Raw genomic sequence first — 24,922 nt, forward strand, 5'->3', positions numbered from 1 at the left:
GGACCTGATGGGAAGCGGTAATCACCATTTGTCAGAGAACGGTCAGGGGAGAAACATTTTCCATTTATTACAGGTTTATACATGGACTTGTTCCACCGATGTGAAAGCACAAGTGTATCCAAATTGTATAGTGGTGTCCCTGAGGTATGGCTAGCTTAACCCTTTATCCTAAGGGACGTGAGAGAGAGGAGATGGCTTGTGTGTTTCCTCAGCAAGTGGAGTTACCTCTGTTATCTTGTCAGAAGACACTGTGGCTACAACCAGGCTCATACTGTAGTTAGAAACAGCCATTGCATCAGGGAGACAGTCTTGTGTGTTTCTTTAGCTGTCTCCATATAGAACTGTTGTAGAAACCCCATCACCTCCTCAAATGGCCCTAACCAGTGTGGGTCAGTCAGTCTGTCTTTCAGTTCTTCAGTTAGCGGATGATTAATGTCCCAGGGCAGGGATGGGCAACTGGCGGTCCGTGGGTTTTGGGATCACGCGGATCAACCCAGTGCAGTGGAGGCCAGGGAGGTGGACAGTGAGCTGGGAGGGGAGGTCAAGGTTAACGCAGAGGAAGGTGTAAGAGACCCAGGAGAGTTGAGGGGTTCAGAGAGTGGGTTTATTGTAGGCCCACCGGGTCACTGGGTGCTTTATGGCTGGTGGATGTCAAGGATGATAAATGGGATGTTGTTGATTTTCAAGCTGGACTGAAGCGTGTGTGGTATGTGTTATAGCATCCAAATCTGTAGTCCTCTAGACCCTGGATGTACTGTATTGTCTCAATGGAGACCAACTTATCTTCACAGTATATATGTAAACACACACACACACACAGTATGACCTCAGCATGGTCTAAGGGAGCTTCAGAGGGAGAGTGTGTCACTTGTATAGTGTTAGCAGAGGTGTAGCACATTAGGCTGGGCAGAATTGATGGGCTGAGTGCCAAAAGGAATGGTGCCTTTATGTTGCCTTGATGTTTCCCTCTGACTCCAACCTAGGCTGCATGGCATCCCTCCACATTCTGATGCCATACGACTCGTGGTTACCTGGCCTGGATGGTCATCGTCAGGGGATGCAGGTACTGATGTGACACCCAGCTCCATGATGCATTGCAGCCTGCTGTTGCATTATGGCTTCCTCTGCCCACCCACTGTGACTACGCCATCTCATCAACTGACTGAAAATGTAGAACCCAGATGTAGGACCTGTATCATGGGCATCTTATCATGAATATGTTCAACAACCCAACTGGATATTAACTTGACTCACGCCACTCTGCCTCATACATGTAATAACGCAACACCTCAGCCCTTATACGCTAACACTTCACACCTTACACCTCACTCATAATATTAACCATATCCTCAGCTATCATTGTAATTCTCGAATTTTCTGTCATTGTGTCTTTGATTGACGCTTTTAACCTTGACATCCGTCTTGCATAAACAGTATCTTATACAGCCATTCCCGTCATGTGATTTTAACTGAACAGCTACCGTCTGTACTCTTGTGTAGTTTTGGATCAGCTTGTTCAGATCCAAATACTTCACCACACTAATAGACTGCCTCAAAGCTCCACACTAATAGACTGCCTCAAAGCTCCACACTAATAGATTGCCTCAAAGCTCCACACTAATAGACTGCCTCAAAGCTCCACACTAATAGACTGCCTCAAAGCTCCACACTAATAGACTGCCTCAAAGCCCCACACTAATAGACTGCCTCAAAGCCCCACACTAATAGACTGCCTCAAAGCCCCACACTAACAGACTGCCTCAAAGCCCCACACTAATAGACTGCCTCAAAGCCCCACACTAACAGACTGCCTCAAAGCCCCACACTAACAGACTGCCTCAAAGCTCCACACTAATAGACTGCCTCAAAGCTCCACACTAATAGACTGCCTCAAAGCTCCACACTAATAGACTGCCTCAAAGCGCCCCACACTAATAGACTGCCTCAAAGCCCCACACTAATAGACTGCCTCAAAGCCCCACACTAATAGACTGCCTCAAAGCCCCACACTAATAGACTGCCTCAAAGCTCCACACTAATAGACTGCCTCAAAGCCCCACACTAATAGACTGCCTCAAAGCACCTCACTAACAGACTGCCTCAAAGACCCACACTAATAGACTGCCTCAAAGCACCTCACTAATAGACTGCCTCAAAGCCCCACACTAATAGACTTCCTCAAAGCTCCACACTAATAGACTGCCTCAAAGCCCCACACTAATAGACTGCCTCAAAGCCCCACACTAATAGACTGCCTCAAAGCCCCACACTAATAGACTCCCTCAAAGCACCACACTAACAGACTGCCTCAAAGCCCCACACTAATAGACTGCCTCAAAGCGCCCCACACTAATAGACTGCCTCAAAGCCCCACACTAATAGACTGCCTCAAAGCCCCACACTAATAGACTGCCTCAAAGCTCCACACTAATAGACTGCCTCAAAGCCCCACACTAATAGACTGCCTCAAAGCACCTCACTAATAGACTGCCTCAAAGACCCACACTAATAGAATGCCTCAAAGCCCCACACTAATAGACTGCCTCAAAGCCCCACACTAATAGACTGCCTCAAAGCCCCACACTAATAGACTGCCTCAAAGCCCCACACTAATAGACTGCCTCAAAGCCCCACACTAATAGACTGCCTCAAAGCCCCACACTAATAGACTGCCTCAAAGCCCCACACTAATAGACGGCCTCAAAGCCCCACACTAATAGACGGCCTCAAAGCCCCACACTAATAGATGGCCTCAAAGCCCCACACTAATAGACTGCCTCAAAGCCCCACACTAATAGACTGCCTCAAAGCCCCACACTAATAGACGGCCTCAAAGCCCCACACTAATAGACTGCCTCAAAGCCCCACACTAATAGACTGCCTCCAATATGCCTCAAAGAAAATTGTTTCACGTGTACTCTATGGAGTCATTCATAATACAATTTATGAATGGGAATATATTTTTCTTAGCACTTAATATGGGTGCTTTTTTAAGCATTGGCCCACCTGAGTATCATTCAGTCCAACTCTATTTGAAAATGATACCATGCATTATGAGGCCTCGTGGCACATAGCCCTGATTACATTAACCAATGTGTTGATATTGGACTTAAACTAACAGCTGCTTGTTTTACTGAACTCTTTCAAAAACTCACTTTCTGGTCCAGAGGAATCAGACTGATTGTTACTGTACTATAAATCTGAGGTAGACTTAAATAAAAGCCACTCGTCACCACACTTAAAATAGCAACATAGTAGACTACAGACATTTTTGGCTGCACACTTCTTTGAATTCTTCAAATTGATCTATAGATGCTCAACATATCAAGAAACTGTCAACTGCAGCTGTTGATATGCAACAGCTTGCTAACGTCTTTATGTGGGTCATTGTTGGGTCATTATTTGGGTCATTGTTGGGTCATTATTTGGGTCATTATTGGATCATTATTTGGGTCATTATTGGGTCATTATTTGGGTCATTATTTGGGTCATTATTTGGGTCATTATTGGGTCATTATTTGGGTCATTATTTGGGTCATTGTTGGGTCATTATTTGGGTCATTATTTGGGTCATTATTTGGGTCATTGTTGGGTCATTATTTGGGTCATTTTTGGGTCATTCTTGTGTCATTATTTGGGTCATTGTTGGGTCATTATTGGGTCATTATTTGGGTCATTATTGGGTCATTATTTGGGTCATTGTTGGGTCATTATTGTGTCCTCTTCATCATGCATGGAAAATGCTAACGCTCTAAATCAAATTAAATCACATTTTATTTGTCACATGCTTTGTAAACAACAGGTGTAGACAGGTGTAGTGAAATGCTTACTTACAGGCCCTTCCCAACAATACAGAGAGAAATAACAGAAATATAACACAAGGAATAAATACACAATGAGTAACGATAACTTAGCTATATACACAGGGTACCAGTACTGAGTCAATGAGTAATGATAACTTAGCTATATACACAGGGTACCAGTACTGAGTCAATGAGTAATGATAATTTAGCTATATACACAGGGTACCAGTACTGAGTCAATGAGTAACGTTAACTTAGCTATATACACAGGGTACCAGTACTGAGTCAATGAGTAATGATAACTTAGCTATATACACAGGGTACCAGTACTGAGTCAATGAGTAATGATAACGTAGCTATATACACAAGGTACCAGTACTGAGTCAATGAGAAATGATAACTTAGCTATATACACAGGGTACCAGTACTGAGTCAATGAGTAACGATAACTTAGCAATATACATAGGGTATCAGTACTGAGTCAATGAGTAATGATAACTTAGCTATATACACAAGGTACCAGTACTGAGTCAATGAGTAATGATAACTTAGCTATATACACATGGTACCAGTACTGAGTCAATGAGTAATGATAACTTAGCTATATACACACGTTACCAGTACTGAGTCAATGAGTAATGATAACGTAGCTATATACACAGTGTACCAGTACTGAGTCAATGAGTAATGATAACTTAGCTATATACACAGGGTACCAGTACTGAGTCAATGAGTAATGATAACTTAGCTATATACACAGGGTACCAGTACTGAGTCAATGAGTAATGATAACTTAGCTATATACACAGGGTACCAGTACTGAGTCAATGAGTAATGATAACTTAGCTATATACACAGGGTACCAGTGTAACTGTATAGCTTCCGTCCCTCTCCTCGCCCCGAACCAGGGACCCTCTGCACACATTGACAACTGACACCCACGAAGCGTCATTACCACAAAAGCCGCGGCCCTTGCAGAGCAAGGGGAACAACTACTTCAAGGTCTCAGAGCAAGTGACGTCACCAATTGAACCGCTATTAGCGCGCACCACCGCTAACTAGCTAGCCATTTCACATCGGTTACACTCACCCCCCTTTTGACCTCCTCCTTTTCCGCAGCAACCAGTGATCCGGGTCAACAGCATCAATGTAACCGTATAGCTTCCGTCCCTCTCCTCGCCCCTACCTGGGCTCAAACCAGGGACCCTCTGCACACATCGACAACTGACACCCACGAAGCATCGTTACCCATCGCGCCACAAAAGCCGCGGCCCTTGCGGAGCAAGGGGAACAACTACTTCAAGGTCTCAGAGCGAGTGACGTCACCGATTGAAACGCTATTAGCGCGCACCACCGCTAACTAGCTAGCCATTTCACATCGGTTACACCAGTACTGAGTCAATGAGTAATGATAGCTATATACACAGGGTACCAGTACCGAGACGATGTGCAGGGGTATGAGGTAATTGAAGTAGATATGTACATAAAGGTAGGGATAAAATGACTAGGCAACAGGATAGATAATAGTATGTGATGAGTCAAAAGGGTCAGTGCATATAGTCCATCAACACATGTCTGCTGGCTATTACCAAAGATGGTAGATAAATGAAGATAATTCACTCAGTAAATGAAGATAGTTCACTCAGTTTACCATTGAAATAAAATAGTCAGTTCCAGTCTACTTAACTGGGTGTGTCTCGCATAGACACCAATGCAACAGTAGTAGCTGGGTCTGGTCTACTTTTATTGAACCAGAAAAAAACAGTGAATGGGGTGTCCTCTTCCGTCTCTGCTATTACTAGTAATCTCTTCCTGCTTGAGACAATGGATAACTTCCTGACTTCTTGCCTATCACCACTCCTAAGGTCCTCTCCCCCAGCAGCAGCACATGCTAATTAAGCGTGCATGACATCTGTCAACTAGATTATTCCTGCTCCTGGCTCTTGGAGAATAATGATTAACGATGGGGACCTGTTATTGAGAGCTCATCAGGGTCTGCACAATGGGAACAAAGTGGGCATCTGTACTCTATACCATCTGTACTGTACTCTATACCATCTACTGCATCTTGCCTATGCCGTTCTGTACCATCACTCATTCATATATCTTTATGTACATATTCTTTATCCCTTTACACTTGTGTGTATAAGGTAGTAGTTGTGGAATTGTTAGGTTAGATTACTTGTTGGTTATTACTGCATTGTCGGAACTAGAAGCACAAGCATTTCGCTACACTCGCATTAACATCTGCTAACCATGTGTATGTGACAAATAAAATTTGATTTGATTTGATCTCTGGAGGATGGGGTCACGGGGTCAGGGGCTGATATGACCTCCCAATGAGTTAATGAAAAGAGCAGGGAAGTGGGGGGGCACTAGGCGGAAGGCCTCCTTACATAACGCTTGCTGAGGAAGAATGTGCTGAACCAATGTTGGGTTGAGCAGTGTGTGTTGAGGTAGTGTGTGTTGAGGTGGTGTGTAGGGCAGCGTTGGGGTGGGAGGTCCTACTACTACTACTTTCACTCTCAAATGTTGAGCTCCAAATCAACCACTAGCCACCCCTATCCCTTGACAATTCAAGTACTGTATATCTGAATAGATCGCCTAGTTTGAAGGAATAGCTCCACCTTTCCTCTTACCTCTTGGATTCACCAATCCAATCCTCTCAGATCTAGTGCCAAGGGGGTAGAGGCTAGGGGTCGATCAGGTGCTGGTGAGGTGGTGTAGGGCATGGTTGAAGTAGGAGGGGTAACAAGGGTACCTTTTATTTTCGTTCTCTCTCTCCCAGGTGACCCTGCTTGTCCTTAGAAACCAAGTGTGGGTGTGGCCTGGAATGACAATATGGCGACCCATCCTTGGTTTCTGAGGCCGTGCGGACATACACATTTTAAACCTGTCCAAGAGCTGTTGGGTATTATTTATGTGTTATGCAATAGAGCAGGGTTTCCCAACCCAGGACCGAGTTTGGGAAACCCTGAAGTAGAGTATCATGTTACACCAAAAACACATCAAATCAAAATCAAATCACATTTTATTTGTCACATGAGTCGAATGCAACAGGTGTAGTACACCTTACAGTGAAATGCTTACTTAACCAACAATGCAGTTAGATTTTTTATTTTTATTAATTAAAATAGAAATATAACAAACAATAGCAATAGTGAGGCTATATACAGGGGGTTCTGGTACAGAGTCAATGTGCGAGGGCACTGGTTAGTCGAGGTAATTGAGGTAATATGTACATGTAGGTAGAGGTAAAGTGACTATGCATGGATAACAAACAGAAAATAGCAGCAGTGTAAAAATGGGGGGGGGGGGACAATGCAAATAGTCCAGGTAGCCATTTGATAAACTATTCAAGAGTCTTATGACTTGGGGGTAGAAGCTGTTAAGAAGCCTTTTTGACCTATACTTGGCGCTCCGGTACCGCTTGCCGTGCGGTAGCAGAGAAAACAGTCTATGACTAGGGTGGCTGGAGTCCTTGACAATTATTTGGGCCTTTCTCTGACACCGCCTGGTATAGAGGTCCTGGATGGCGGGAAGCTTGTCCCCAGTGATGTACTGGGCTGTACGCTACCCTCTGTAGTGCCTTGCGGTCAGAGGCCATGCAGTTGCCATACCAGGCAGGGATGCAACCAGTCAGGATGTTCTCGATGGTGCAGCTGTATAACTTTTTGAGGATCTGAGTACCCATGCCAAATCTTTTCTGTCTCCTGAGGGGGAATAGGCGTTGTCGTGCCCTCTTCACGACTGTCTTGGTGTGTTTGGACCATGATAGTTTGTTGGTGATGTGGACACCAAGGAACTTGAAGCTCTCAACCTGCTCCACTTCAGCCCTGTTGATGAGAATGGGGGTGTGCTCAGTCCTCCTTTTTCTGTAGTCCACAATCATCTCCTTTGTCTTGCTCACGTTGAGGGAGAGGTTGCTGTCCTGGCACCACATGGCCAGGTCTCTGACCTCCTCCCTATAGGCTGTCTCATCGTTGTCAGTTGTCAGGCCTACCACTGTTGTGTTATCGGCAAACTTAATGATGGTGTTGGAGTCGTGCCTGGCCGTGCAGTCATGGGTGAACAGGGAGTACAAGAGGGAACTGAACACGCACCCCTGAGGGGCCCCTTTGTTGAGGATCAGCGTGGCAGATGTGTTGTTACCTACCTTTATCATCATAAACACAGTTTGGTAGCTGGCCATGTCGTTTGCATTGCACAAATAATTATTCTCAATGGAGTCAATGTTTATTTGCATGTAGACAAATGCAAGTGAAAGCATTTATCAAATGAGATCGATCCACCAACAGGGATACAACATTCCAGTCATAGTCAGTACTACCCAGTCAAACACACTTCATCCATTACGTGTTTGTAAGCAATGTTTCTCAGGTGAGGCTCAGGGATGACCTAATCCCAGCATTGGAAAATAGTCCTGATGAGTCTCACATGGCTAACCACACTCTTTGGCAAAAGGCATAAACGATTTCATTCATTTTTAGGAGCTGAGATGAACAGACGTGTTTTAGCAACAACCTTAATCAGTTTAAGTTAGTTTTAGGTTATATTATGAACTTCTAACCTTGCAGCCAAAGAGACTGCTTCTATGCAAAGATATCAGAGTTGAGCACACCAGTCCTTAATTCTTTGCAGTAAGGGCACTCTCAACCCATAAGGGATTGCTACATATGGTCTCTGCTGGGTCAGTCCAGAAACATATTTTGGACCTTCTTTCCCTCTGCCCCCATCTCTCTCACGGCTGTTTTCTGTCCATCCATATGTCTCCCTCCCTCTATTTCTTTAACTGTCTTGTTTCTTCTTCTTTCCTGTCCTCCTCTCCCCCTCTGCCTGTAGCGGTGACTCACTTCCATTATCTGTCTCTGTCTGTCTATGTCTAGCTACAGTCTGTCTGTCTCTGTCTGTCTATGTCTAGCTACAGTCTGTCTGTCTGTCTATGTCTAGCTACAGTCTGTCTGTCTCTGTCTGTCTATGTCTAGCTACAGTCTGTCTGTCTGTCTATGTCTAGCTACAGTCTGTCTGTCTCTGTCTGTCTATGTCTAGCTACAGTCTGTCTGTCTGTCTATGTCTAGCTACAGTCTGTCTGTCTCTGTCTGTCTATGTCTAGCTACAGTCTGTCTGTCTCTGTCTGTCTATGTCTAGCTACAGTCTGTCTGTCTGTCTATGTCTAGCTACAGTCTGTCTGTCTCTGTCTGTCTATGTCTAGCTACAGTCGGTCTGCTGTTCTCGCCTGCTACTGATTACAGTTAACGGCTGGGCTGCTATGTATCTTCTGTATGGCAGCCTATAATATTTGTGCAATGATAATGACATGGCCAGCTACCAAACTCTGACATGACCAACAACACTTCGTAGAGACATAAAACATCATTTGCTGTCTGATAGATAGTGTTTCTGATGGCTGTGTGTGTGTGTGTGTGTGTGTGTGTGTGTGTGTGTGTGTGTGTGTGTGTGTGTGTGTGTGTGTGTGTGTGTGTGTGTGTGTGTGTGTGTGTGTGTGTGTGTGTGTGTGTGTGTGTGTGTGTGTGCGTGTGTTCTATCGGAGTTGGAGGAATGGTCATTCTGATGTCTGTTTGGAATTCCTGTACAGTTTCTCTTGTTGGATGGATGTCTTCCCTCCGCGCTAGGCCACAGAGGCTCATGGACAGTGTGTGTGTGTGTGTGTGTGTGTGTGTGTGTGTGTGTGTGTGTGTGTGTGTGTGTGTGTGTGTGTGTGTGTGTGTGTGTGTGTGTGTGTGTGTGTGGTCATGCACGCGTGTGTGAAAGCTCACTGAGGACTCCAACAGGAGCAGATTAGCAAGCTCTCAGCCTGCTTATCTTTTATTGCCAAAGCATCTGCGTGTCTTTCAGTGCTCTCTGTTGTATTACTCTCCTCCTTTGCTGTGCGTTCTTTAGATTTCCCGTTGCATAAGCTTTAGAAGTTCAAAAGGGGATTAAAAGGAGACTTCCTTATTGTCAACGTCTCAGCTGCAAGGCCTAAACAAACATTAATGACCATAATTATTATACGGTTAAGGTAATAATGTGGTGTGCTTCCTGCTTCCCTCGGATAGGAACGAGAAGAGCCACGGGCAGCGATGTGGTTAGGGAGTTAAGACTGCGCTCAGTAATTATCTGGGCTCCAACATACACAGTTTTGCTATGGGGAGACCCTGATTTGTCATGTGGTCTCAATCTACACAAACAAAAAAGAGCCAAATGGTTGTAAAAGACTGCTAACTCACAGAGCTGACTCCACTTCTTATACCCCCTTCTCTCTCTCTGCCTCTTTCTCTGCCTCTTTCTCTCTCTCTCTCTCTCTGCCCCTCTCTCTGCCTCTCTCTGCCTCTCTCTCTCTCTCTCTGCCTCTTTCTCTCTCTCTCTCTGCCTCTCTCTCTGCCCCTCTCTCTGCCTCTCTCTCTCTCTCTCTCTCTGCCTCTCTCTCGCTCTCTCTCTCTCTCTCTCTCTCTGCCTCTCTCTCTCTCTCTGCCTCTCTCTCTCTCTGCCTCTCTCTCTCTCTGCCTCTCTCTCTCTCTGTCTCTCTCTCCCTCTCTGTCTCTCTCTCTGTCTCTGTCTCTCTGTCCCTGTCTCTCTCTCTCTCCCTCTCTCTCTCTCTCTCTCTCTCTCTCTCTCTCTCTCTCTCTCACTCTCTCTCTTTCACTCTTGTGAAATGTTTGGTAATTTAAGGGCCAATGGCACCATTCGTTTATTTATAGCCACGAGTTCACAGTAAATCATTAGCAAACATACAGGGACAGAATGTCAAACGTCTTCCTCCACCATAAGATATGACCCACCAGGGGAACACTTCTCATAGGAGGCTGTCAGGATGGAGGATTGGCCAGTGTGTGTGTGTGTGTGTGTGTGTGTGTGTGTGTGTGTGTGTGTGTGTGTGTGTGTGTGTGTGTGTGTGTGTGTGTGTGTGTGTGTGTGTGTGTGTGTGTGTGTGTGTGTGTGTGTGTGTGTGAGATTCCCTTGACAGGCATTAGAGAATTCTCACACCTCTGTCCACACATTCCCGTACTGACTGACAATAAGCTGTTGTCCCAATACATCTCAACTACAGGAACTTCAAACCACACAATCGTTTGATCAGCACACAGAAGACCAATGAACTCTAGTCAGGGACCTCTTGTCTGTCCCCATAGTGAGCCATGGTGGAACTCAGAACCATCTAACAACGGCTGTACTGATTCAGCTAGAAAGCTCAAATGCTACTCCATGTGCACGTAAAGAAACAAACTATGACATTGTGCAAACATTTACCGCTACTCTATGCACATTTGGGTTTGAAATGGAGCACACTCAAATAATATCTGAATGAGAAACTCTCACACATGTTGAGTGTGGTTGATTGACACAGCTTGATTGTATTAGCAGTATATTGTGTTGAATGATATCTCCTTTGAAGACATTCCACTCTCCATGCACAAGATCTCTGTAAAAAGGAGCTGATCGAAGTCATTATACCAGCACCACAGAGCCTGTAGTATTAATGTAAGAGAACAAGGGGTAAACAACCAGGCAGCAACAAGCTGGAAACCATTTCAGAGGAGAAAAAAAAGAAAGCGAGAAAATGTGAAGAGCATGAAAACAGTTCTCATGCCCGACTGACTCTGTCAGCATCGTCATTTAATTGGAAGTACCTGTTTACATTCTCATGCAAAGTAATGACTGCAATTTAAGTCCAAGCATCTGTCTGTGGAGTGATGAAAAGAGTGTGCTTTAGCTTTAACCTGTTTTACACTGACTCTGAACCTCAAAACAAGAGTTTGCCGGGCTCTTCCTTATCAATGTGTATGGCATATGTAAGCTATATTATGTAGCTAGCTTCCCCTGTTCCTTATGCTTTGCTTCCAGCTACATTGGCCCCAGCAGATGAACAACAGGACTGAGGTTAGGACATGGTTTAGTTTTTCTCTCTGGAAACAGAGTCATCAAAGCACTACTGGGTCAGTCTTAAAGCTGGGTCTGTCTTAAAGCTGGGTCTGTCTTAAAGCTGGGTTTGTCTTAAAGCCGGGTCTGTCTTAAAGCCGGGTCTGTTTTAAAGCCGGGTCTGTCTTAAAGCCGGGTCTGTCTTAAAGCCGGGTCTGTCTTAAAGCCGGGTCTGTCTTAAAGCCGGGTCTGTCTTAAAGCCGGGTCTGTCTTAAAGATGGCCCTTTGTTGGACCGCTGGGACATCTACAAAGTCAGGGAGAGAACATGAACTCACTGAAAGTTTTGAGAGACTTCCTTTATGGTTGAGAGAGAAAAACGTCTTACAAAACAGAGGGGGAATGATTCAACCAAAGAAGGGAGAAGCTCCAAAGCTCCACAGTTTACAATGGATTTGGGTTCAGTTTTGCTTACATTGCAGTTTGTAGGCTATAAAAACTGAGGTTCTGGCTTTCCTTCCTTCCCCAGATGTCAACGAGTGCTCGACAGCTAACGGCGGCTGTGAGGGACATTGCTGCAACACCATTGGAAGCTTCTACTGCAAGTGCCCCGAGGGCAGTCGACTGGGCCCGGATGGCAAGGCCTGTCAGGGTGAGAAAGAGGGCGAACTGGGCCTCCTGGGTGGGTGTGGTGGTCAGGAGGGCAGAGAAGGACTTAAACCTTAAAACCTTAAACCTTAAAATGCTCCTCTAGGATTGGGCGTAGGTCATCCACAAATGTCCTCTTGCAGGCTCTGTGTTGTGCTGTTTTCTCCACTTCAGACAGAGACACAGGAAGAGTCAGAGACACAAAAGAGCTTAGCAGACCACCCTCTAGTGAGGGTTTGATCACTGTAGTGACACTAGTGAAGAGATAAACTGAAGACATCTCAGAAATGGTGTAGGAGTCTGTAGGAGCCATGTTCCAGGGCTAGTGTGCTCTGTAACAGCTTTCAAGGGCAAATAACAAACCCTTTTTGATTTTGGAACAGACCATTCCAGGGTTAAATGTTTCTGTCTGCAACCCTCCACATAGGATGGTGTTAATCCTAGGAGAGTGGAGTTTTGGAGTTGAGATGCGGGGGATGGGCGGACACCTCCCCAAATAGCTGTCAGCCTCTCACGCAGACCCAGCCTCTTCTGCTCAGGTCAAGACTGCCACACAATAACATTCAGACGACATTCAACCCCCAACCCAACTCCCAGAGTCTCAGCCTTACGTTTGAATGAAAGATGTCCTTTGTATCCTGCTGAAATCCTCTCACACGACGAACCTTAAATATGTTACCTTCCAAACTTTCGCTGCATCTATTACCGTTCAGGTATCTTCACTCAGCGAGGCAGCGGATTGGTCTAAATGGAATGGCATGTGACTTTTCAGTCCTTGAACCTGATCACAATCTATGCGCCGGTTATGAAAAGGCTCCTTACACGGCGGACAGCCCTCCTCTTTGACCCGCTCTTAGCCTCTTCTAGTGGAGGTTACCTAATTAAAGTAGCATTTAGTTCGTTATGAGGACATTCCCACGAGCTGAGACTGCTGTGTTGAATAGAGAATGCCCTTAACCCCAGATCTGGTATCAGATTACCTTAGCCCCAATCATAAGATAAACCATTAGGGGGAGTGAAAATCCGTCTGACTCTGTATCAGTGCTACTGTCATCACCAGTAGTAGCCTGCAGTGCAAATCCCACTAGGGATTAGCAGGAACCAGAAAGTAGTTGAAACAGCTCGACTCGTTTGTGTTCTCCAAATGGGTGGTAAACGTTGACTGTCCTTGGAGGAGCACGCAGGTATGTTGTCTCCTCATCATGCATCTGCTCCCTAGAACATGGAACAACATGGAACATGTGTTTAGATGTACCAGAATGGTTCTGGAATGGTCCTAAACACTCAGGTCTGCTGCATAGTGGACAACCTGTGTTGAAAGAGTGTCAGTGGTGAATCATCAATACTAGGGCTAGAGGAATTCCTGACCACATGACCTGACCAGGAAGAACTCTGCACTCCAATTCAGAGGGCTATAAGTAGGGTCCATGAGTTTTTCCTAATTGGGTCATGTGGTCAGAACATACTCCTGGAACTAGTCATTACAGTTAACAGCAAAGCGCTGTACGCAAACTTCCACTGATGAAGAGAATGTGTGTCCAATTGGTGATTCAATATTAATGGTTGATTTAATTGTATCAAAGTGGTGAGTTAGTCTATAAAGGGGTCATAAACATTGTGTTCCTGAAACGGTCTCTTGTGAAGTCATCACTTCCGTCATCAAGCCAACCTTCTTATTGCGTCAGCGTCCAACTATGCTTCACAGAGATTGTTGTCAAACAAAAAATAACTTCAGTGCCGGAACATTTTTACTGCATTCCTAAGTGTGACACGGTCGTGGGTCATGACAAGCATCCCATCATAACACAGGCCCCATAGAGCTCTGGTCAAAAGTAGTGCACTATATAGGGAATAGGCTGCCATTTGGGACACATAACTGTAACACACATATTAGTCTCCTTATGAATGTGGCCCTTTTTTGGTTCATGTCTTTTAGAGTGCTCAAGTCACAAATGTTGTCTAAAGGTTTGTGTATTATTCAATCATAAAAAAGCATTCCTTCAAACTTCCTTCATCAATGCCCATAGAGGGAATTCACTGGCGCAACCTCCTATTAAAATGAACTTGTTCTGCAGCACACTTGCTTTGAGAGTGTCTGAGAATGTTGTCTGCAGACCTGGGATCAAACAGTATGTGAAATCATTAGAATACCTTTTTCAGCTTGCCTGGCTCAAAGGAACCAATGAAATACGACCAAACGTAGAAACTCCGCCCATATGGCACTCCATGCAGGCTCAAAGTTTAAACAATTTCAAATACTTTTTGAACCCAGGTTTGATTGTCTGTCCATCTGTCTCCTCCGTAGACGCGAATGAGTGTGAGGAGCTGAATGGCGGCTGCCAGCAGACCTGTGTGAACACGGCAGGCTCCTACCACTGTGAGTGCAGCCAGGGCTTCCGCATGCACACTGATGGAAGGACCTGCATTGGTGAGTAATGACCATGTGAGACCAGATTCGATCCCGGTCGTCAGCACAACTCAAGATTATGTTAGCCCTCTGAGTTAAAGTCAGCCCTCTGAGTTAAAGTTAGCCCTCTGAGTTAAAGTCAGCCCTCTGAGTTAAAGTCAGCCCTCTGAGTTAAAGTTAGCCCTCTGAGTTAAAGTCAGCCATCTGAGTTAAAGTCAGCCCTCTGAGTTAAAGTCAGCCCTCTGAGTTAAAGGCATTGGTTTAGGCATTGAGAGCTAATACTCCAATATTCAGGTCTCAGTCAAGGTTACTCATTACACAAGCACAGTTCACCAAACAATCTCCTCCACACATTTTCCATCATCTGTTCCGTAGGTTACTACCTAATTCATTTTATTAGGTTTTGCTTCTTGCCATTTCGAATGACGCTACTTTTTGGTTTGCGCCTGCGTAGCTAACAAAGCTAACATCTGGTGCTGCCTTTGAAACTCCAGGAGACTGGACTGCGATTCACACTTCCACCAACGGAGAAAGTGTCTCTGTTTTGTGTCTCCAGCACACAGTTCCAACGTGAGAGAACACAGATACTCTACCACACGACTACCAGTTGGTCTATATTGATGGGAAACTACATCAAGTACTTGAGGCTCCATAAGGAGGACAAGAAAAGGTTTTAGATTCCCAACGTTGGAAATTAGAGTGTTTATGTAGGTCCAACCTATTGGCACAGGAGCTGGACAAAAAAAAAACTTAGAAAAAAAGCAATGCCCACTCACTATTTGCTGCTCCCTATAATCAATAAAACCTGATCAAATATCACTTGTGTGGGAGCATTAGTGTTAGTGAAGACAAAGTTCACTGTTGTCTCCAGCCCTGTGTGTAGACTCAGGATTGGTGGGTGGTGGTTGAGGGATGAGGGGGATGAGAGGGGAGGTGTCTCTGCTTGGCTTCCTAATTGCGTCTGCTGAAGTCATCACAGTTAAAGCAAACCTATCCCCCTCTGGTTTTACAGGCCGTCTGTGTAATCTGGTCTGTCTTTAAGGCACCCTGAAGGCCCAGCACTGACTTCCTTATTCAGCACAGGAGTAAATCATAAGAGGGATACTCACGGATGGAAAGATCATTAGAACCCCACCAGGGGCACCCTCTGGAGAAGCTGGAACCTGGAACCATCATTTTCCAATTTCCAGTCTTTAGAGCTTTCTGTAATCACAAGTTCCCATTATGGCGTCGTGAAAAGATGGAGCTGGTCCAACATTGTTGTAGCCCACAATATGGTTCTTCCTTCTTTGGATTCACACTTTAGTGACAGGTCTCTAGGAAGGGTTACTCCTTTACTCACCAAATGGTGATCAAAGACAACATTAGCCAAAGTACAGATGTAGGATCTTAATTTGAGTTAGTTTGCTACAGCATGAAAATAATCCTGCAGCAACAGAAAATGTGATTATAATTCATGTTAATTTTTGTAGGGGTTGATAAATTTTTTGTTAGGGCAAATCAAGTCTGAAATTTCAAAGTGGAAATTGCAAACTTTAGAAGCCTTTTTAAAACTCAAATACAATACAAGTTTGCTTTTCCTGCCGTGCATAAAATGCTCAGCAACAAAATAGTGATTACATTAAGATCCTACATTTCTAACTACCTCACCATGCTGTCGAATACCTCTCTCCTGACAGTTGCCACATCATTTCATTTGCACACAGAAATATTTTTCTCTAGTCTGTCATATGTGAAGTTGTTCATTTCTTGTGTCTGTCCTTCTGTCTGTCCCAACTATGAAGCTGTGAACTCCTGCTTGGTGAAGAATGGCGGCTGTGAGCAGAAGTGTGTGGACATGGGCAACGACCACTACAAGTGCGAGTGTCGTATGAACTACCAGCTGAAGAGGGATGGGAAGCACTGCGAGTGTGAGTCTTGACTACATTGGATATGGTGCTCTGACTTCCCTACAGTTACAACAATAGTATCTTTATGTTAGAATGGAGAGCAAAGAGTTACATATAAAGAACAGGAGGCAGGTTTTGGTTTTGGCATGACCAGGACATGACCAGGACATGACTAAGTAAAACCTTCTCAGCAAATTGACACTGAGTTACATGAAGGTCATAAAGTCACATGCTGTGCTGACTGTGGCCTGGTCTGTCTGCCCTCTGTGGTTGTCTGTCTGTCTGTATGTCTGTCTGTCTGTCTGTCTGTCTGTCTGTCTGTCTGTCTGTCTGTCTGTCTGTCTGTCTGTCTGTCTGTCTGTCTCTGTCTGTCTGCCCTCTGTGGTTGTCTGTCTGTCTGTCTGTCTGTCTGTCTGTCTGTCTGTCTGTCTGTCTCTGTCTGTCTGCCCTCTGTGTCTGTCTGTCTGTCTGTCTGTCTGTCTGTCTGTCTGTCTGTCTGTCTGTCTGTCTGTCTGTCTGTCTGTCTGTCTGTCTGTCTGTCTGTCTGTCTGTCTGTCTCAGTGAGGGACCCCTGTGTGGACAGGAATGGAGGCTGTGCTCAGCTGTGTCATTCTGTGGACGGTCAAGCAGAGTGCAGCTGCAGACCTGGGTACACACTGGCCAGAGACAGCCAGGGCTGTGAGGGTAAGAGCACACACGTGTACAGTATGTCTGGAAATGCGCTGATATGCACACACACACACACAAACTATGGTTCTCATATTTCAATATGCTGTTACATGCAGACAACCTTCCCAGAAATGTCCTAGAGTGAAAGAGACTTTTACGAACTTGTCTATAAATCTCCACCACCTGAACCCTCTTAAGAAAGCAAGCCTAGTCCATTAAAGCCCTCATTGAGAACTGGCCACTGAAAAATCATCACCTCTATCCATCTCATGAACTTTGTGAACATTGGGTTTTAATGGTGGTTTAACTGACACTCCGTTAATGTAAACGTTTGTTATTCTTCAAATCAGTGCTGCTGGACAAAACAAAGGTGTCATTCATCAGAGAGTTGCCATTGTCTCGGGGCCAATAGAGCTGAGACTTTATGACCCAGCCCTCCGGGGCCGTATGTACCATGACTGGGGCTGTGCTGTCTGTGTGTGTGGGGCCTAAAGCTGATTAATGCTATGGCTAGAAGTTACTACTATAACATGGGGTGGCTAGAAGTTACTACTATAACATGGGGTGGCTAGAAGTTACTACTATAACATGGGGTGGCTAGAAGTTACTACTATAACATGGGGTGGCTAGAAGTTACTACTATAACATGGGGTGGCTAGAAGTTACTACTATAACATGGGGTGGCTAGAAGTTACTACTATAACATGGGGTGGCTAGAAGTTACTACTATAACATGGGGTGGCTAGAAGTTACTACTATAACATGGGGTGGCTAGAAGTTACTACTATAACATGGGGTGGCTAGAAGTTACTACTATAACATGGGGTGGCTAGAAGTTACTACTATAACATGGGGTGGCTAGAAGTTACTACTATAACATGGGGTGGCTAGAAGTTACTACTATAACATGGGGTGGCTAGAAGTTACTACTATAACATGGGGTGGCTAGAAGTTACTACTATAACATGGGGTGGCTAGAAGTTACTACTATAACATGGGGTGGCTAGAAGTTACTACTATAACATGGGGTGGCTAGAAGGCTATAGGGTTTAGGCAAGTTCATTAAATACAACACTCTGTGTGTGTGTGTGTGTGTGTGTGTGTGTGTGTGTGTGTGTGTGTGTGTGTGTGTGTGTGTGTGTGTGTGTGTGTGTGTGTGTGCATGCCTTTGTGTGTGTGTGTTTGCAGTATGCTTCATAATCACCCAGAGCAGCCCACCACCAGGCTTGTGCTTTAGCATTACTGTGATGAAAGGTCAAGAGCAGATCACTGACCCACAAGTCAATTTCTTAACCAGAAGCATTTTCCCCGCCTCGAAAACAGAGGAAGTGGTCATGTTGTACCTAGCTTATATTCCTAGCCTCATTCATAGCCTCATATCAATAAAAATGGGATCCCTGTAATATAATATCTGCTTGTGCTTTGTGACTGTGCCCTATTGACTTACAGTATATCATGCTATCCTTTGTAGACATAGATGAGTGCAGCTCGGGCCAGGCCATGTGTGCCCATCGCTGTGTCAACACCCTGGGCTCCTTCAGCTGTGTGTGTAACCCTGGCTTTGAGCTGGGCGCTGACGGCAAACAGTGCTACCGTGAGTACACATGATCATTTACATTAGAGTCATTTAGCAGATGCTCTTCTTACCCAAAGCGACTTACATTCAGTAAATTCAACTAAAGCAGGCAAAATCACAGTTGTGTAATATCATAGTTAGGGCCAAAAAGAAGCCTGGGTCCCTCGTCGTAGGCTTATAACTAAGGACAGGAGTTTGTCCTAGTCAGGTGACATGATCGGGAAAATCTCCCTGACCCTAATTGTAGTATGTTCTTGTGACGCTAATGTGTGGAAGATGGCTAATGTGTGAAAGATGGCTAATGTGTGAAAGATGGCTAATGTCTTGGTTTATTGCAAACGGATACTGTTGTTGGGTGCCAGCCTTCACTACACTGGTTGTATCCTCCTATTTGCAGGTATTGAGATGGAGATCGTGAACAGCTGTGAGAAGAACAACGGAGGATGCTCCCACCACTGTGAACACACCACCAACGGACCTCTCTGCTCCTGTAACCAAGCATACCAACTGGCTGAGGACAGGAAGACCTGTGTGGGTAAGTACTCTTTGTTGGGTCATCATTGTCAGAGCTTGTCAGAGTTGTACCTGGTCAGGTCAAAAGGTAAGGAAAAACTCCTGGTTTAGTCATTCTCATTTAGTCAATTTCAGTCTTTAGTCTACGGCGAGTATAGATGGAACATATCAAATATGGGTCTTGTTCATTAAGCACCAAATATATACAGTACCAGTCAAAAGTTTGGACACACCTACTCATTCAAAGGTTTTAATTTATTTTTACTATTTTCTACATTGTAGAATAATAGTGAAGACATCAAAACTATAAAATAACACATATGGAATCATGTAGTAACCAAAAAAGTGTTAAACAAATGTAAATATATTTGAGATTTGAGATTTTTCAAAGTAACCACCTTTTGCCTTGATGACACCTTTGCACACTCTTGGCATTATCTCAATCAACAGGTGTGCCTTGTTAATTTGTGGAATTTATTTCCTTCTTATGCGTTTGAGCTGTGTTGTGTTGTGACAAGGTAGGGTTGGTATACAGAAGACAGCTCTATTTGGTAAAAGACCAAGTCCATATTATGTCAAGAACAGCTCAAATAAGCAAAGAGAAACGTCAGTCCATCATCCTCTAAGGCAGGTATTCCCAAAGTGGGGTACGCGCAATGCCGTCAATGACTCACCCAAATGTGATTCACATTTTTTTTTTAAATTATTATTATACAATTATAAATGTATGTTTTCTTCACATTTTCAAACAGTACATTTATATTTTCCAACAGGGCTATACCTTTGGGTGAGTTTTTTTCTCTCGCCTGAGTAGCCTCGTTTCGCTGCCAAAAAATTAAATGAAACCATCTAGTGTTCAGCGAAATAACAACACAATGTTAAATACAGATAGCCTGTATTTGACAAATAAGCCACGTGAGTTTTTTGAGCGAGAATAATGACAACTTTCAAGTAGTAAGACATGTATAAAAGCAACAGATACCATTAATAAGAAGGGGCTAGAAGCACCTTATATGGTGAGCTACCGAGTAGCTAGGACAGGCAAGCCCCCACTATTGTGGAGGACTTAATTCTTCCTGCTGCCGCGGGTATGGCTGGGACGGACAATGCTGGGGGAAAAGGCCCAAAAAACTATTGTCACGGTGCTGACTTTTGCCCGTCGCCTGCAGCAAAAGCCTCTATCCCGTCCTCTGGCTAGGCAGAGTACTTTAGGATTTTAGTTACCTCGGTGTAACAAGGGCCTAGCCGTGCGGCCCTACCAACCCTTCTATTTATTCGTACTGGCCCTTCGCGTGAGTTGGGTTTGTTCCTTCGTTCACGTTGTCACTCCCTTATTTCCCCGGTCTAGTGTGGGGCCTTGGATAGATGAGTACTTTATTACTTTATGTTTATAGATTCTTCCTATACTCCCTTACCTTGTGTCTTCTTCTCTTATATATCAATACCTAATAACTAATCTTCCGTTAGTTATTATGCTCGTCAGCTAGTAGTCACTTGGAAACTAGTATTGTTATATGTTTGACTTTTCCAAAGATATATTATTGTCCACACAATGAAATATTCTTTAGTGCTATCACTTCAACCTATAACCAGGGTTTCCGTTTAGCGAGAGTGTCAAAGGCGTTTGCTCTCCAGATAGGTTCTCTGGCCTAGTTGTCAAAGTTTCAAGCTTTTATTTAAGTCACTCTGTTTTTTGTCTTATACACGTTATTACAGTTAAATGGTTATACAGTCCTAATACATCAATAATGCTCAATCAATCCTTAATGCGTTATGCTATGCCAGATACTATTGCAAATACAATCAGCTTAAACACTTCTTATAACTCTTAAACAAAGCAAATAACAATATATTTACCTTAAGCTCTATTCCCTTGGTCCTTCCCGAAACTGGTGTCTATAAGAGTAATATTGGCAGCCTCTGCTGTGTATAATATTTCAATCTCTTATTGTCTCCAAATTTCTTATGGTTACACTTTTCACTGCCTACTGCCTAGATACTGACTCCTTTTTTGGTGACCCTTGACTCTCTACGAGGCTTACTTATATCTGGGCTTTTTCAATCTTTCAAACTGAAGTTGTCTCTGGTACTCCAAAAGATGGAACTTGTTGCTCTCCAGGAGATTTCTCTCCAACACAACTGCGTCCTTTTACTTTTTTAAATGGAGTGACTTTCCAGGATACAACACAATTCTCAAGATATACCAGTCTATATATTGCTCGTGCCTTAATGTCAAAGTAGTCAATACAAGCAGAGTATAGTGAAAAGTAATTTACCTTGTCTGATGATTCTCTATGATGTCCAAATCATATGTGTTGAGGATCATCAGACAAGGAATACAACGAATAAATAGAAGGGTTGGTAGGGCCGCACGGCTAGGCCCTTGTTACACCGAGGTAACTAAAATCCTCAAGTACTCTGCCTAGCCAGAGGACGGGATAGAGGCTTTTGCTGCAGGCGACGGGCAAAAGTCAGCACCGTGACACTTGGCGCACAACGTGGGGCTCGATAGAAGAGTTAAAAAGCGATTAAGTAACAGAACCTATACGACCTAGAAACTAGAGCATTATGGCAACAGCACTTGACCTAGGACAGGCAACGCTGGATCAACTAACTGCCCAGGCAGGTAGTCTGGAGCAGGAAAGGGAACTCAGGACACAGGTTAATTTACCAGACTGTAGATTTGCCGTATGTGTACCAGGTTATCCATGGAAAGATCTAACACGAAATGAGCAGTCAGCAGTAAAAGAAATGGTCGGGTGGAAAGGCAGACAGACCTTCTGGGAGGATAAAAACTTTGTAAAAAGAAATATTGCCCCCAGCGACCTAATGGTAGGCCAAGTAAATGACTGGGCCGTAATAAAAGTACTGCCGATTGAGGGAGAAAGTAAGGGAAACTTTAACCTCAGAATGGGGTGTGTAACACACTATATGAGAAATAAGAAAGTACTATAGAGTTTATAACTAAATAGGAAATCTAAATAAAATCTCAAGGTGGAGAGCAATGGCGGGTTAAGAGTCTACTCTTTGAGAAAAAATCCCTGAGGAAACTAGAAAATACTATAGAGTTTATAACTAAATAGGAAATCTATACAAACCTCAAGGTAAAGGAAGAAATAAGAAAAGTACTATAGAGTTTATAACTAAATAGGAAATCTTATACAAAACCTCAAGGTGAAGATATGGCAACAGGAGTGAATTATTTTCAACACCGTAAAGGCAGGCAGAACTCGTAGTAATACGAAACTGGGTCTAATAAAAGTCATCCCAGAAAAAGAAGGGGGGCCAGAGGATGTATGTGTGTATTGTGGCACAGTGGCCTTCTATGCACAGCCCTGGTACCCCATGGCAATGGCTCTGCTACAGGATGGGACTCCAACGAGTCTAGGAGACACTAGTGTAATGTTGAGAGCCATGCAGGTAGACTCATGTTAAGTATTTAGGACATATTTTAAGCCAACAGGGCAGAAAAAGATGAAGGTAGAAAAATAGTGATTTTATAAGCATTACATTTAAATATGAAAATAAATATGTTGCAGTTCTTAGGGATAATAAATTACTGTAGATAATGGGTCCCATATTATGCAACTCATATAAAATTATTGATGAGACTGAGTTAAGATTAACCCAGGTTATTGTTAGATAAAATACAGTGGACTCCCGAAGGAGAGATTTCATTAGTACAGAAAACATATGCTATGTTTAGCAGTGTTTTGGCCTTAGCTAATCATTTGAAGGTTTGTCTTTAAATAGTGGAAAGATGACAAGAATATATGGCATCTTTTGTGACCCAGGATCATTGAGAGTATCGGGTTAATTAATTTGAACTATATAATTATCTTATAGGTTACTACATAGAAATGTTGAGTTCTTTAAAATTCATTAGTGCAAACAGGGAGACATTGAGACAGTCAGTCAATATTTGGGAACAGAAACCATATCTGGTACTGACAGTATTACTGACACAGGAACGGGGGAATTAAACTTTGTATGGAAACAAATAGTACAAAGAGAGGCCAGTGTAGCCAAGAGGGCTCCACCAAAGAAGAGAAGACCAAATGGACATGTCTCATAAACAGTTCGGAAGAGAGCCATTAATTTGGAATAATGAAATGGTGACTGCATGGGAAGGATTAAAAACCATGGCAGCAAAAGCACAAACTAATGAACCAAGAAACCCAGACGTGCCCTTATGGATCTTTATTAAATTAGAGGGAGAAGACATAGACAGAGATGGGTACCTGTGGGTATCCAATGAAGGGTCAGAAAGGACTGTGAAATGTTACAGTAAATAGCTAAAAGGCCCAGTAATGAAATACTCCTCAGAAGGGGCAAAAATGGCCCTACTAGAAATATACTGGAATAAGATAGTGGCATTAGCACAAGGGCAGTTAATTATCATTAAAGATAATGAGCTAAACAAACTATGGGCAGCTAACCACACAAAGAAAATACTGGGCGTGACAACTACCACGTGGGATAAATGGAGAAATGTGGTAGGAACAAAAGATATTAAATTTATCTACGATCAAGCTGCTCATGGTCAGCCATGGACAAAGGTGGAGTGCCGCAGCCCTAAGGCCGCAATGAACCCCACGGCCTGGCCTCCGAAATGAGCAACTCTGTCTATTACCATGACACCCCAGAGCCCAACTGCCTTGTGCTTCAAGACACAGTAGCACAAGAAACAGGCCTAGTGTGAATACCTCAACTGACACATCGGCTGAGACACAAAAACAAACGCAGGAAATCACAGAGACATTGAACGTGTTATGTGTTAAAGGCAGCGGGACCAAAGCAAAATATAGAATACGAAGAAATATGAACCATAAGGCACGGAACTCAGGAAACCCTGAGACTAAATGGCTAACAGATATAGTCCTGTATTTGCACCCAGGTAATACCTCTTCGTGGGACAACAGAATATTAGGAGGGAGCAATGGCATTATTTTACCATATGCGAAAAACAGAACTTATAACTACCCAGGATTCATTAGCGGCCCTATGGATAGGTTCCACAGAATGAAGTATGGAGTGTGGGGATATGATATCCCCCACTCCGCAAAAGCCGGAGAAAAACCAATAAAATATGCCACCACAGGGTGGGTATGTCTTACGACCCATAATAGTTCAAACCCGGGAATGGCCTACCCGAGGTCAACCCCATGGACCACTCTAGACCTTCGAAGTTTGCAGGACAATTATCAACCTAGTCTAGAGATGGCGCAGAAAATGTGTGCTGAAGCTCCCCTATGGAACTGGGGACAAGAACCAAACAATATGTTCCATAGAAAAAAAGGAAAAACAGCTCAACAATATTATGACCAATGGGTTAAACCCCCCCGCAAATAAGACAGAGGCCTGGGCGAGATATCATTGTATTTCAGCCCATGGCAATCTAAAAGAGTCAGTGATCCCCCACTTTCATAGATGGTCAGGAGGGCATTATCCCTCACCCGGAATGTTGGGAGCAGCTCCAGCATTCGCAGGGAGAGACGAGGAAGCGAACCAACGACTGATAGATTGGGCAAACATGAGGGGTGCGTGCCCCTCTAGAAA

The 24,922-nt window shown here is 44.0% G+C and overlaps 1 protein-coding gene across 1 annotated transcript in view; it reads left to right on the forward strand.

Moving 5' to 3' along the window:
• LOC120029185 (multiple epidermal growth factor-like domains protein 6) overlaps positions 1-24,922 on the forward strand; it is a 103,426-nt gene that overhangs the window by 28,726 nt on the left and 49,778 nt on the right. The window contains exons 5-10 of the mRNA XM_038974481.1: positions 12,191-12,313; positions 14,615-14,737; positions 16,501-16,626; positions 17,167-17,289; positions 18,746-18,868; positions 19,248-19,385. Of these exons, the coding sequence (XP_038830409.1) occupies positions 12,191-12,313; positions 14,615-14,737; positions 16,501-16,626; positions 17,167-17,289; positions 18,746-18,868; positions 19,248-19,385 (756 nt within the window). The remainder of the gene's footprint in view (positions 1-12,190; positions 12,314-14,614; positions 14,738-16,500; positions 16,627-17,166; positions 17,290-18,745; positions 18,869-19,247; positions 19,386-24,922) is intronic.

Source organism: Salvelinus namaycush, chromosome 34 (genome assembly GCF_016432855.1).
Source record: "Salvelinus namaycush isolate Seneca chromosome 34, SaNama_1.0, whole genome shotgun sequence".
NCBI classification, from domain to species: domain Eukaryota; kingdom Metazoa; phylum Chordata; class Actinopteri; order Salmoniformes; family Salmonidae; genus Salvelinus; species Salvelinus namaycush.